Source organism: Myxine glutinosa, chromosome 10 (genome assembly GCF_964187855.1).
Source record: "Myxine glutinosa chromosome 10, kmMyxGlut1.1, whole genome shotgun sequence".
Taxonomy (NCBI): domain Eukaryota; kingdom Metazoa; phylum Chordata; class Myxini; order Myxiniformes; family Myxinidae; genus Myxine; species Myxine glutinosa.
This window is the reverse complement of record NC_136270.1, coordinates 12,922,040-12,936,720: the sequence shown is the minus strand read 5'-3', so window position 1 is coordinate 12,936,720 and position 14,681 is coordinate 12,922,040. Positions and strand designations below refer to the sequence as shown.

The following is a 14,681-nucleotide window of genomic DNA, read 5'->3' as shown; positions in this document are numbered from 1 at the left end:
CAACCAGACAAACAAAATATATAAAAAGAGGGAGTGGAAGACAATATGGGGAGAGAAGGGGAAGCACACAAACACAACATTTGAGAGCAGGGAGAAGTGTGGGAGGGAGAGGGCTTGGGGGGAGGAGGCGTGGGAAGTGGGGGGGGGGGGGGGGAGAGGTATAAAACACAAGGGGACCAAGGACTTCCAGGACAGAAGTTGGTATTTCAAAAAAAAAAAAAAAATGTAGGATTTTGGGTGAAATTAGCGGGGGTAGAAAAGATCAAGGTTTTGGATGGGGGAAGATAAGAGATGGTGGTGAACAGCTGTTTTAAAGACCTGGAGGGTGGAGTGGGATTGAAGAGAGTGAGGGAGTTTGTTCCAGAGGCGGGAGAAAAAAGGAATGAAGGAGTGAAGGTGAGCAGAAAGTCTTGATTTTGGCAGTTTAACCATAAGAGGGTTGCAGGCAGATCTTGTGCGACCTGTAGGAATATTTGGGGGACAGAGCCCAGAGAGAGCTGGGGGGGGGGGGGGGGAGCAAGGCCAGAGAGGAGTCGGTAGAAGACGGAAAGATCACCAACCTGCCTGCGGTGAGTGAGTGAAAGGCCCTTGGAGTTCGCTTCATCGTGGAGATATGTTTGTGCACAGACAGACAGGCAAAGTGAACCAATTGCTTAACTGCACTTTTTGATTTGCGTGCGCGGGGTAATAGTGTATTACCACCAATGCATGTTGGATGTAATTCGCAGCGCCATTGTTACCGAGGAAATAGCTCTCACACGGTAATACAGGTGAAAAGAAGACTTTGTTAAATGGTATCTTTCAGATCCGACAATGGGTTGTTCGAAAAGTTCTCCGCACGAGATGCTCTTTCAACACGCATCAAGGTTTGTTTAAAAAAAAAAATCAATAAAAGGGTTTCTACAGACGAATGGTAACTCCAAAACACCCTAAATAATGCCAATTCAATGTTGCTGTTACCAGAGGTGTGGCTATGTTTGATGGTAGTTGATGTGTGTAAGCAAAATATTTTCTTCAAGACTTGACAATTATGTGATTCATGCAAGGAACTTGGAACACAGGTGAATGTCATTTGGCTCTCATAGCCAGAGCTCTCATAACCCTGGCTCTCAATAGCTAGAACTCTCATATCCCTGGCTCTCATAGCTACAACTCTCATAACCCTGGCTCTCATAGCCAGAGCTCTCATAACCCTGGCTCTCATAGCCAGAGCTCTCATAACCCTGGCTCTCAATAGCTAGAACTCATAGCCCTGGCTCTCATAGCCAGAGCTCTCATAACCCTGGCTCTCATAGCCAGAGCTCTCATAACCCTGGCTCTCATAGCCAGAGCTCTCATAACCCTGGCTCTCATAGCCAGAGCTTTCATCACCCTGGCTCTCATAGCCAGAGCTCTCATAGCCAGAACTCTCATAACCCTGGCTCTCATAGCCAGACCTCTCATAACCCTGGCTCTCAATAGCTAGAACTCTCATAACCCTGGCTCTTGTAGCTAGAACTCTCATATCCCTGGCTCTCATAGCTAGAACTCTCATATCCCTGGCTCTCAGCCAGAACTCTCATATCCCTGGCTCTCATAGCCAGAACTCTCATAACCCTGGCTCTCGTAGCTAGAACTCTCATAACCCTGGCTCTCAATAGCTAGAACTCATAGCCCTGGCTCTCATAGCCAGAGCTCTCATAACCCTGGCTCTCATAGCCAGAGCTCTCATAACCCTGGCTCTCATAGCCAGAGCTCTCATAACCCTGGCTCTCATAGCCAGAGCTTTCATCACCCTGGCTCTCATAGCCAGAGCTCTCATAGCCAGAACTCTCATAACCCTGGCTCTCATAGCCAGACCTCTCATAACCTTGGCTCTCAATAGCTAGAACTCTCATAACCCTGGCTCTTGTAGCTAGAACTCTCATATCCCTGGCTCTCATAGCTAGAACTCTCATATCCCTGGCTCTCAGCCAGAACTCTCATATCCCTGGCTCTCATAGCCAGAACTCTCATAACCCTGGCTCTCGTAGCTAGAACTCTCATAACCCTGGCTCTCAATAGCTAGAACTCTCATAACACTGGCTCTCAATAGCTAGAACTCTCATAACCCTGGCTCTCATAGCCAGAACTCTCATAACCCTGGCTCTCCATAGCCAGAACTCTCATAACCCTGGCTCTCCATAGCTAGAACTCTCATAACCCTGGCTCTCGTAGCTAGAACTCTCATAACCCTGGCTCTCATAGCCAGAGCTCTCATAACCCTGGCTCTCATAGCCAGAACTCTCATAACCCTGGCTCTCATAGCTAGAGCTCTCATAACCCTGGCTCTCATAGCCAGAACTCTCATAACCCTGGCTCTCCATAGCTAGAACTCTCATAACCCTGGCTCTCGTAGCTATAACTCTCATAAGCCTGGCTCTCCATAGCTAGAACTCTCATAACCCTGGCTCTCATAGCTATAACACTCATAACTCTGGCTCTCAATAGCTAGAACTCTCAGATCCCTGGCTCTCAATAGCTAGAACTCTCATAACCCTGGCTCTCAATAGCTAGAACTCTCATAACCCTGGCTCTCAATAGCTAGAACTCTCATATCCATGGCTCTCAATAGCTAGAACTCTCATAACCCTGGCTCATAGCCAGAACTCACAACCCTGGCTCTCATAGCTAGAACTCTCATATCCCTGGCTCTCATAGCCAGAACTCTCATATCCCTGGCTCTCATAGCCAGAACTCTCATAGCTAGAACTCTCATATCCCTGGCTCTCATAGCTAGAACTCTCATATCCCTGGCTCTCATAGCTAGAACTCTCATATCCCTGGCTCTCATAGCCAGAACTCTCATAGCTAGAATTCTCATATCCCTGGCTCTCATAGCTAGAACTCTCATATCCCTGGCTCTCATAGCTAGAACTCTCATATCCCTGGCTCTCATAGCTAGAACTCTCATAACCCTGGCTCTCATAGCTAGAACTCTCATATCCCTGGCTCTCATAGCTAGAACTCTCATATCCCTGGCTCTCATAGCTAGAACTCTCATAACCCTGGCTCTCATAGCGAGAACTCTCATAACCCTGGCTCTCATAGCTAGAACTCTCATATCCCTGGCTCTCATAGCTAGAACTCTCATAACCCTGGCTCTCATAGCGAGAACTCTCATAACCCTGGCTCTCATAGCTAGAACTCTCATATTCCTGGCTCTCATAGCTAGAACTCTCATAACCCTGGCTCTCATAGCTAGAACTCTCATATCCCTGGCTCTCATAGCTAGAACTCTCATAACCCTGGCTTTCATAGCGAGAACTCTCATAACCCTGGCTCTCATAGCTAGAACTCTCATATCCCTGGCTCTCATAGCTAGAACTCTCATAACCCTGGCTTTCATAGCGAGAACTCTCATATCCCTGGCTCTCATAGCTAGAACTCATAACCCTGGCTCTCACAGCCTGAGCTCGCAAAATCCTTGCTCTCATAAACGGAGCTCTCAAAACCCGAACTCTCAACTTTCATAACCCTAACCTTAAAAACCTGGTGAACCAAGATATCATAAATATAATTCTCAAAACCCGAATTCTCATTACCGTAGCTCTCACAGCCAGAGCTCTCATAGCCAGAGCTCTCATAACCCTTCGCTCTGAACATTCATAATCCGAGCTCTCACAACCCTAGGTCACAACTACCTCAACCAATCCTCGCTCTACTTGCACCAACCTGAGGTCCGACCACCTCCACCAACCATCGTTCATACTCCACCAACCTGGTTCTCATATCCAGAGATCTCATAATCCTGACTCCAAAATCTTACAAAGAGAGTAAAGCACATCCCCATCTCCACACTCTCCCCGTGCCCTTCCTCCTCATACAATCGGACTGCTCCCTTTTTTGTCCCCCGTCGCACCGGGGAGCGAAGGGGGGACTATTAGTCTAGTAGGAAGACTAGGTCCCCCTGCACCCCCCGGAGATATACTTCTAATCAGTGTTTCTAGATTGGAAAAAATGTGTAGAAAATGACTAGCTATGGCCCCAAGCTGAAAAAATGTCCCACATACCATTTTTATGCAAATTACTGCTGCAAATTTTATGCAAAATTATGCAAATTTTATGCAAATTTTTGATGAGGAGTAGAGTTGAGGGGTCTTTGAGGGCTTCATCGAGGTGCTCTCGGTTGCAAGACTGGGTCATTCTGAGAAGCACAGCAGGGTCAGAGATCATGATGTTCTCCTCCTCAGTGAATCTCTCCATCAACAGCCTCTCCATTGCCTCACACACTGTTTTGAGGCAAAAGAGGGACTTTGCGTAGGCCTTTCCACTGAGAACACCTTTGAGAGATCCACTTGTTACTAGTTGTGCCTCAAAGAGAATCTCTGCATATCCAGAACCACGCATCTTGTGTCCAGTGAGCATCCCGATGTAGTTCATGGATGTGTGGAAGGGTCCAATCGTTACTACATGACTAGCAAATTCATTTGGCCAGCGCCAGATGATGGGAAGGGCTTTCATGCAGACACCCAGATCAAATGTATTCAGGACCCATCTCTGACCCACCTCAGCAGTTGCTGCCTCGGAACGCTTCAGTAGCTCACGAACAACTGCGTTGTCTGTGATCGGTCTGTGCCTGGTGCCTGCATGGCATGGCAATGGCCTGCAGCCTGTGCCTGGGCTAGGGGGTTTCACCTCTGCAACTGGTTCTCCCCCACCCAGCAAATCAACAGTCGACTACTGCACGCCTATCCACCAACCGATCACAGACAACGCAGTTGTTCGTGAGCTACTGAAGCGTTCCGAGGCAGCAACTGCTGAGGTGGGTCAGAGATGGGTCCTGAATACATTTGATCTGGGTGTCTGCATGAAAGCCCTTCCCATCATCTGGCGCTGGCCAAATGAATTTGCTAGTCATGTAGTAACGATTGGACCCTTCCACACATCCATGAACTACATCGGGATGCTCACTGGACACAAGATGCGTGGTTCTGGATATGCAGAGATTCTCTTTGAGGCACAACTAGTAACAAGTGGATCTCTCAAAGGTGTTCTCAGTGGAAAGGCCTACGCAAAGTCCCTCTTTTGCCTCAAAACAGTGTGTGAGGCAATGGAGAGGCTGTTGATGGAGAGATTCACTGAGGAGGAGAACATCATGATCTCTGACCCTGCTGTGCTTCTCAGAATGACCCAGTCTTGCAACCGAGAGCACCTCGATGAAGCCCTCAAAGACCCCTCAACTCTACTCCTCATCAAAAATTTGCATAAAATTTGCATAATTTTGCATAAAATTTGCAGCAGTAATTTGCATAAAAATGGTATGTGGGACATTTTTTCAGCTTGGGGCCATAGCTAGTCATTTTCTACACATTTTTTCCAATCTAGAAACACTGATTAGAAGTATATCTCCGGGGGGTGCAGGGGGACCTAGTCTTCCTACTAGACTATATGGTTTTCCCCTCCGTCCGTGTGTGCGTCCGTCCGTGCGTGCGGGCGTGCGTACGTAAGCGAAGGGCCGAATTATAATTTGGTGTGTGGGTGCAACCCACGTCAAAATCCAAGATGGCCGCCGCCATGTACGTCTGAACCTTGTGAGCGGAATATCTTGAAAAATAAGCGAAGTACCAACTTATAATCTGGTGTGTGGGTGTATCTAGGCATAAGGAAGAACGCTATTGAAAATTTGGTCGCCACGTCAAAATCCAAGATGGCCGCCTTGCGTCTTCCACTTTGTCAACTCACATCACTTCACCGACGGGGGACCTATGCGTAACGCTTGTTTTTTTTCTGGTGTCGACAAAGTCTTGGCCCTGTGATATCGTAAGGACCAATCCACATATCACCTGAACCTTACCACTTTGTATGCATACTGCGGAGGGCAGTTGTATTTTTATTTCATTGCAAACACTTCGTAACAGGTGACCCACAACACACTGCACTTGATACACCTGTATTTATTGTTGCTACTGTTTTGTTTGGTTTTATTAGACGGATGGTGCATTGGTGGTTATCACATGAACAGCCTCAGAAAACTGACGGATTGTAATAGAAACATGACGAAACCGCAGTTTATTTAGTCCATGACATTTTGAACAGTTTGAGGTCATTCCAACCACCAACTCCTCATTTCCTCTCTGGGACCTGAAGCTTGACTTTAAAATCCGCATTGGGAAGCCAAACGGTGCAGGCCACTTGGCTGTTCTTCTGGTGGTGGCCTAGATAGACAATCAATCCCATTGATATCGTCGTTTTGTTTTTCCTTCTTCAGCACCTTTGCTTCAACAGGCTTCGTTCACGATAGCAACATCTCTGGTGGTGTTGCATCAACTCCTGAAAGTCAGGTTCTGGAGATTAGACCCGCATGGTTGTAAGTCTTCCAGTGAAACGTCCATCCTTAGGTACCTCTCCGTTCAAGCTGTCTCCATCATCAAATGCTTTCAAAATATAATGCCCTTCATTCCGATGATCATAGGCCGCTTCTCTCAAGTGGTGCTCTTTCCAGGTTGAGATTCGAAGCTCTGCCATCTGCAGATCTTCCTGAAAAGCTTGAACTGTTGACCGTTTCACCTGTTGCACACGTTCAGAGAGCAGCAGGTTAAGTGCTTGTGTGCGTATCTGAGACTAGTCACATGACTTGCGCTTCAGTACAAAACTAGACGGGACTCGGTAGAGAGCACACCTCCGCCTGGTTGGTCATATCACTCAATGGTGAAGAATCACTTAAAGAATTAAATAATTCTCATATCCGAATCCATATTCAGATCTTCACCAAAATCGAATCGATTTGTCTTTGTCAGACACACAACCTGTCCAACAAGTTTCGTCCAAATCCGTCCTCAACTTTTTGAGATATCCTGCTATGTATCGTTTTTGGCCCTATCTCCCAATGGTGAATAATCACTTAAATAAATTCTAGTAGCCGAATCCGAATCCGGATCTTCACCAAAATCTAATCATTTCGTCCTTCTCACATACGCTACATGTCTGCCAAATTTCGTCCGAATCCATTTCGAACTTTTTGAGATATCTTGTTCACAAGCAAACAAACGGACAAACAGACAGGGGTGAAAACAACCTCCATCCACCTTTGGTTGCGGAGGTAATAAGAAGGTGGTTAAAACAGAACAAGGTGCAGCGATATCAAACTCTACCTTGTCCAAGGGTTGGCTGCAGATGGGGCTGTATTGAGGATTACTTGCAGTGGGACATCCACGTGCGGACACGAGCCGGCTCACCGGGTTACTTCCCAAGAGATTTCCTTCAAGATCCTGGCTTGTATCCAACCGACAACTGCAAAGTAACATGAAAACAAAGGCGGACATGATGGTCCCCATTAGTGCCAAACCAAAGCAGCATTTCCAAATACACGCTCATGATGCGAGGCACGTCACATGGCCCAGACAGGCCCCGGGTCCTGTTCTATGTTTGCTGTCTGTGTTTGACCAGCCGGGTAAGCTTGTAATGTCCCCAAATTCACTGACAGTCTACTGAGTAGGGGCACTGGAGGTGTGTGGAACCTGACATGATCGAGCGTGCAGATTTGTGTGGTTCAACTGTGGGTGACGATGGTTTGGTTCATAGTTTTTATAATTGAACCAAATAACAGTAATAAAAATTCCACATGGGGAGATTCAAATGTGATTGGAGGAGGCAATGATACTCAGCAGTTGTACCTCCACGAATAAATAGCTGGTTTCCTGGAAGTTCGTTAGAAACTGCAGTTTTCTATGCAATTCAAGATGCTGTTTTATCGCCTCCTCCATTATACAAACGTCAAAGCGTTTTGCTTCCATCGTTCCACCTTCTGGTTTTTCTTATTCTCATAGTTCAAGTATAAACTAGAAAGAGCAAAGAGGTTGCAGACCCCCGAGGGGACTTGTTTTGTGTGATTTTGTGTTAAAGATGCATTGATGACGTATGTTTCTGTTCATCCAACGGACAAAGATATTTTTTGGTTTTATTGTACAAGATTCACGTTTCAATCATATGCATTTTATAGACATACGTATTTTACTGACGCAGACTTGCTTTTATAATTGTACTTTATATATAAATGCACTCACGTTCTTAATACACGCACTTTATAGACATACTCCCATTGTAATAGTACGTACTTCATGGACATACTCGCATTGTAATAGTACGTACTTTGTGGACATATTCACATTGTAATAGTACGTACATTATAGACATACTCTCATTCTAATTGGACGTACTTTAAGCACTCGCATTTGCATTCTCGCATTCTCATTGGACGTACGTTCGACACTCGCATTCTAATTGGACATACTTTAGACGCTCAGTCTAATTGGACGTACTTTAGACACTCGCATTCTAATTGGACATACTTCACACACTCGCATTCTAATTGGACGTACTTTGACACTTGTATTCTAATTTGACGTACTTTAGACACTCGCATTCTAATTGGACGTACTTTAGACACTCGCATTCTAATTGGACGTACTTTAGACACTCGCATTCTAATTGGACGTACTTTAGACACTCGCATTCTAATTGGACGTACTTTAGACACTCGCATTCTAATTGGACGTACTTTAGACACTCGCATTCTAATTGGACGTACTTTAGACACTCGCATTCTAATTGGACGTACTTTAGACACGAGTATTCTAATTGGACGTACTTTAGACATTAGCATTCTAATTGGACATACTTCAGACACGCATTCTAATTGGACGTACTTTAGACACTCACATTCTAAGTGGACATACTTTGGACACTCACATTCTAATTGGATGTACTTTAGACACACATTCCAATTGGACGTACTTTAGACACTCGCATTCTAATTGAACGCACTTTACACACGCACTCTAATTGGACGTACTTTAGACACTCGCATTCTAAATGGACGTACTTTAGACACTCACATTCGAATTGAACGTACTTTAGGCAACTCACATTCCAATTGGACGTACCTTAGACACTCGCATTCTAATTGTACGTACTTTAGACACTCGCATTCTAAATGGACGTACTTTAGACACTCGCATTCTAATTGAACGTACTTTAGACACTCGCATTCTAATTGGACGTACTTTAGACACTCACATTCTAATTGGACGTACCTTAGACACGCATTCTAATTGGACGTACTTTCGACACTCGCATTCTAATTGGATGCACTTTCGACACTCGCATTCTAATTGGACGGACCTTAGACACTCGCATTCTAATTGGACGTACTTTCGACACTCACATTCTAATTGGATGCACTTTAGACACTCGCATTCTAATTGGACGTACCTTAGACACTCGCATTCTAATTGGACGTACTTTCGACACTCGCATTCTAATTGGACGTACTTTAGACACACATTCTAATTGGACGTACTTTAGACACTCGCATTCTAATTGGACGTACTTTAGACACTCACATTCTAATTGGATGTACTTAAGACACTCACATTCTAATTGGACGTACTTTACACACTCGCATTCTAATTGGACGTACTTTACACACTCGCATTCTAATTGGACGTACTTTAGACACTCACATTCTAATTGGATGTACTTTAGACACTCGCATTCTAATTGGACGTACTTTAGACACTCACATTCTAATTGGATGTACTTTAGACACTCGCATTCTAATTGGACGTACTTTAGACACTCACATTCTAATTGGATGTACTTTAGACACTCACATTCTAATTGGACGTACTTTACACACTCGCATTGTAATTGGACATACTTTAGACACTCACATTCTAATTGGATGTACTTTAGACACTCGCATTCTAATTGGACGTACTTTAGACACTCACATTCTTTTTGGATGTACTTTAGACACTCGCATTCTAATTGGACGTACTTTAGACACTCACATTCTAATTGGATGTACTTTAGACACTCACATTCTAATTGGACGTACTTTACACACTCGCATTCTAATTGGACATACTTTAGACACTCACATTCTAATTGGATGTACTTTAGACACTCGCATTCTAATTGGACGTACTTTAGACACACATTCTAATTGGATGTACTTTAGACACTCGCATTCTAATTGGACGTACTTTAGACACTCACATTCTAATTGGATGTACTTTAGACACTCACATTCTAATTGGACGTACTTTACACACTCGCATTCTAATTGGACATACTTTAGACACTCACATTCTAATTGGACGTACTTTACACACTCGCATTCTAATTGGACATACTTTAGACACTCACATTCTAATTGGATGTACTTTAGACACTCGCATTCTAATTGGACGTACTTTAGACACTCACATTCTAATTGGATGTACTTTAGACACTCACATTCTAATTGAACGTACTGTACACACTCGCATTCTAATTGGACATACTTTAGACACTCACATTCTAATTGGACGTACTTTAGACACTCGCATTCTAATTGAACGTACTTTACACACTCGCATTCTAATTTGACATACTTTCGACACTCGCATTCTAATTGAACGTACTTTCCACACGCATTCTAATTGGACGTACTTTAGACACTCGCATTCTAAATGGACGTACTTTAGACACTGACATTCTAATTGAACGTACTTTCGACACTCGCATTCTAATTGAACGTACTTTAGATATTCGCATTCTAATTGGACGTACTTTAGACACTCGCATTCTCATTGGACGTACCTTAGACACTTGCATTCTAATTGGACGTACTTTAGACACTCACATTCTAATTGGATGCACTTTAGACACTCGCATTCTAATTGGACGTACTTTAGACACTCACATTATAATTGGACGTACTTTAGACACTCACATTCTAATTGGACGTACTTTAGACACTCGCATTCTAATTGGACGTACTTTAGACACTCACATTCTAATTGGACGTACTTTAGACACTCGCATTCTCATTGGACGTACCTTAGACACTTGCATTCTAATTGGACGTACTTTAGACACTCACATTCTAATTGGATGCACTTTAGACACTCGCATTCTAATTGGACGTACTTTAGACACTCACATTATAATTGGACGTACTTTAGACACTCACATTCTAATTGGACGTACTTTAGACACTCGCATTCTAATTGGACATACTTTAGACACTCGCATTCTAATTGGACGTACTTTAGACACTCACATTCTAATTGGACATACCTTTTTGACATACTCGCATTTTAATTTGTAGTACTTTATGGAGGTACTTGGTCTCAGTTGAAAAAAGATAAAATGTAATGCTGGCTACCACCAGGTGACGTTTGTGCTCTATGTTATCACATGATGTGCGGACAGACAAACAAACAAACAAGAAGACGTCATGCGGAGCACGATACTTGTAAAATCCGCCCCCACCCCCAAGAAAAAAAATTCCATTGATACAGCAAATTGTCCATTTCATCAAGATTAAAATTGACAATGTTGAACAAAGCTCGGGTCAACAGGAAGAAAAGTGACGATTTTTCAGATGAAAAATGATGATTTTGGAAGGTTGACCTTGAGTTGACCTTTGACCTTTTGACCTCAAAAATAGTTAGTTTCCCTATTTAGTGACTCAATGTGCAAATGCTGTTCAATTTTCAAGTCAATCGGATGAAAATTGAGGATTGGCCTATGTTGGCCTTTTTGGATTGGCCTTTTGGCCTATGTTGACCTCAAAAACAGTTGGTGGTTGAATTCAGTGACCATACATGTAAATCCTCTTGGAATTCCAAGTCAATCAAATGAAAATTGGTGATTTTAGAAATTCGGCCTATGTTCACCGAAAATATAATTTGTGGTTGAATTCAGTGACCAGATATGCAAGTCATCTTCAAATTTCAAGTCAATCGGATTAAAATTGAGGATTTTAGAAATTTGACCTTTTGGCCTATGTTGACCTTTTGGCCTATGTTGACCTCAAAAATACTTGGTGGTTGAATTCAGTGACCAGATATGCAAGTTCTCTTCAAATTTCAAGTCAATCGGTTAAAATTGAGGATTTTAGAAATTTTGGCAAAGTTGGTGACCTTTGGCCTATGTTGACCTTTTGACCCCAAAAACAATAGGCCTCTCAATTGGGACGACCTATACAGCTTGGTGAAGTTTCGTGACGATCGGTTTAAAATTGAGACCTGTAAGCCGGTGACAAACAAACAGACAAACAGACAAACAGAACCACAAACGCAACCAACCAATATACTTGAAAAATCTTCGATTTTGCAAGTTACAAACAAACGGACCCATAAACAATACAGTACCCTCTCCTCTGGTGAGGGTAACAATGACTTCGAGCACTGCTCCAATCTGGTTCAGGCTATCTACATATTGCATATGCAAAGTGGTAGAATGTTGGAAGGTTTTTTGTTGGATGTCCCCTTCCCCACGTATCCTCCTTCCCTCTCCTAACTGCCTTTCTCTCCTGAAAAACTCCATCAACTCCTCATTATCCCCATGATACTTATCACTCGTTTCCCTCTTCACCATTTACTTACAACACACGCCTTTTGCATACATAACGTCCCAGACCCTCCTCCCTTAACCCCCCAGGCCCCCTACTTTTCCAGAATGTTTTCAGATATTTATCTTGTTTTTTTTTGTACTGGGTCTGAGGCTCATGGATGAACTGGAACAGATAGTGCACGTAGACACACACACACACACACACACACACACACACACACACACACACACACACACACACACACACACACACACCTACACCTACACCTACATGAGAACACCTGAATTAACTTCAGATAAACACAACCACTTGGCTTGGGGGAAGTGAATTCATTTCCTGGAGGAATCTGGGTACCAGCGCCGACATATATTTTTATGATGTTGCTTTTCTCTCCGCACTCAGCCAGACAATAAAAGAAGAATTTCATCCTCACCAATGGGATTTGTCCATGTTCTATCTTTAAGTGCTGGGCATCAAGCAAAGCAGCAGCACGTACAGGTTTTAAAGTCTTTGGTATGACTCGGCCGGGGTTGAAACTGCCGACTTCCCAGACTCGGAGCGCACGCGCCATCAATTACACCATCAAATCTGGTTTGTACGAAATCATTATATTCTCTGGTGGGTCATTGTGTAAAAAAGCTATAAAAAATGTGCCACCACCTCCTCCAAAATGAAACCTCTGCTTGAGACCTCCAAGATGAGACCCCAAGCAATTATCCTTGTCTAAATTGATGCCGGAATCCCAGGTTCATATCCTACATACTGTGGTGCTTTCTATATTGTCTCCCAATGATGTCTTTGTACATGTAAAAGCACAATGGCATCTCCTAATGTCTATGTCCTAGTGTGCGATACATGTACAAGCTCCTCCATGATCCTTAGACAAAACAATATCCAGTTACAGGATCATTTCCTGGTACAGGAACCTTGCTGCATATTGCTTGAGTTGGACAGAACTGAAAGGGTTCTCCATGAAGCAAAGTAAAGCTTTCATGTTCATCCAATGTCAGTAATTTACTTAGATCCAGGACCAGGGCAGATGTCCTCATAGTCAAAAGGAATGATGGATCATTAATGATGAGATAAAGGTGCAAATGCTATATAAATAGGTATATGGGCCAACTCACTGTCTCTTTTGAAGGATAGCATGCTGGAGAATGGTGAAGGCCTTAAAGTAAGGCCTTAAGGTAATTAACAGGCCTTAAGGTAATTAACAGGAAAAAAAAACATGTTAAAATGGATGGAACGACATTGAAAATTTGGTTTTTTGATCAAGAGTTTCTTTCTGCTTAGACTACAGACAAACATGCATCATCACCTGCAGCGTCCATTGCCTGGGTCTGTGAGAGGCACCCAAATGTCCCTCAAAGCTGAGGGAGCATTTGTGTGATCACCTGGAGCACCGACCGTGACGTCGCTGCCGCACTGGCTATCCGAGGAGAGAGCAGAGAGCCAGGAAGAATGACGCGAAGGAGCAGAGATCTCGTCGCATCGACTAAACCTTCGGTAACTGTGGCACAAGAGACGAGTGATCTTCTCAAACTAGGGCCGAGTGACGAGCGGCTCTTGATAGAAAAAGGAAGCTTCGCACAAAGCGCCGATATGAAGCATCCTACCTGCTCATTCACTCACCCCAGTAATTGACCTTTCTAATCTCTCTAACCCGACGTATATATGCAATTACCTTTTCAAACTAGATGGTATTCATAGAAACTTACCCTGCGCAGTCAACTTGTTGCGAGCCAACTCTTCTGTTTTTGAACATTCTTTTTTATTTGATCCAATATGGCTGCCATACCACGTGAGCGATGACATCATAAGTTTATATTCTCTAATATAATTGTTGCATAGACCACGCTCAATACATTTCAAACTGATCAGACTAAGCGTTGTCCCTGTTGAATTATGACGTCATAATTGTGGCACCAATGACGTCATCGGTAACAACACCTATTCCCCATATGGAGTTATTTACAATGAGCCACGTTTCAGTTTTTCCCATAGAGCGGTTTTGGAGATATAGAGGTGCAACATTTTTCGTTTTTTTCCAAGATGGCGCCAGTACCACATGACCTATGACGTCATGATTATCATTAAAATATTCTAACGGAGGAGTCGCTCCTACGGTGAAAATTTCGTGTCCATCACACCAACAGTTGCTGAAATTTTTAAAATAATGATCGGATGGATGTGTTGTATTTGTCGAATTATGACGTCATAACAAAGGTACCGATGACATCATCATTAACATATCTTATTCCCCATGGGGAGTAGTTGACAATGAGCCAGGTCTCAATTTTTTCCATGGAGTGGT

General features: G+C 43.5%; 1 protein-coding gene across 2 annotated transcripts in view; it reads right to left on the bottom strand.

The window, feature by feature from the left end:
• Positions 1-5,909: 5,909 nt before the first annotated feature.
• Positions 5,910-14,681, bottom strand: part of LOC137434230 (uncharacterized) — a 43,590-nt gene continuing 34,818 nt past the window's right edge. The window contains exons 10-12 of one of the 2 annotated variants that reach the window (XM_068127027.2): positions 13,686-13,877; positions 7,113-7,251; positions 5,910-6,528 (exon numbers count right to left, since the gene is read on the bottom strand). In XM_068127027.2, coding sequence (XP_067983128.2) covers positions 6,313-6,528; positions 7,113-7,251; positions 13,686-13,877 — 547 coding nt within the window. In that variant the 3' untranslated portion in view covers positions 5,910-6,312. The remainder of the gene's footprint in view (positions 6,529-7,112; positions 7,252-13,685; positions 13,878-14,681) is intronic. The other variant, XM_078785342.1, reaches the window with a different exon arrangement.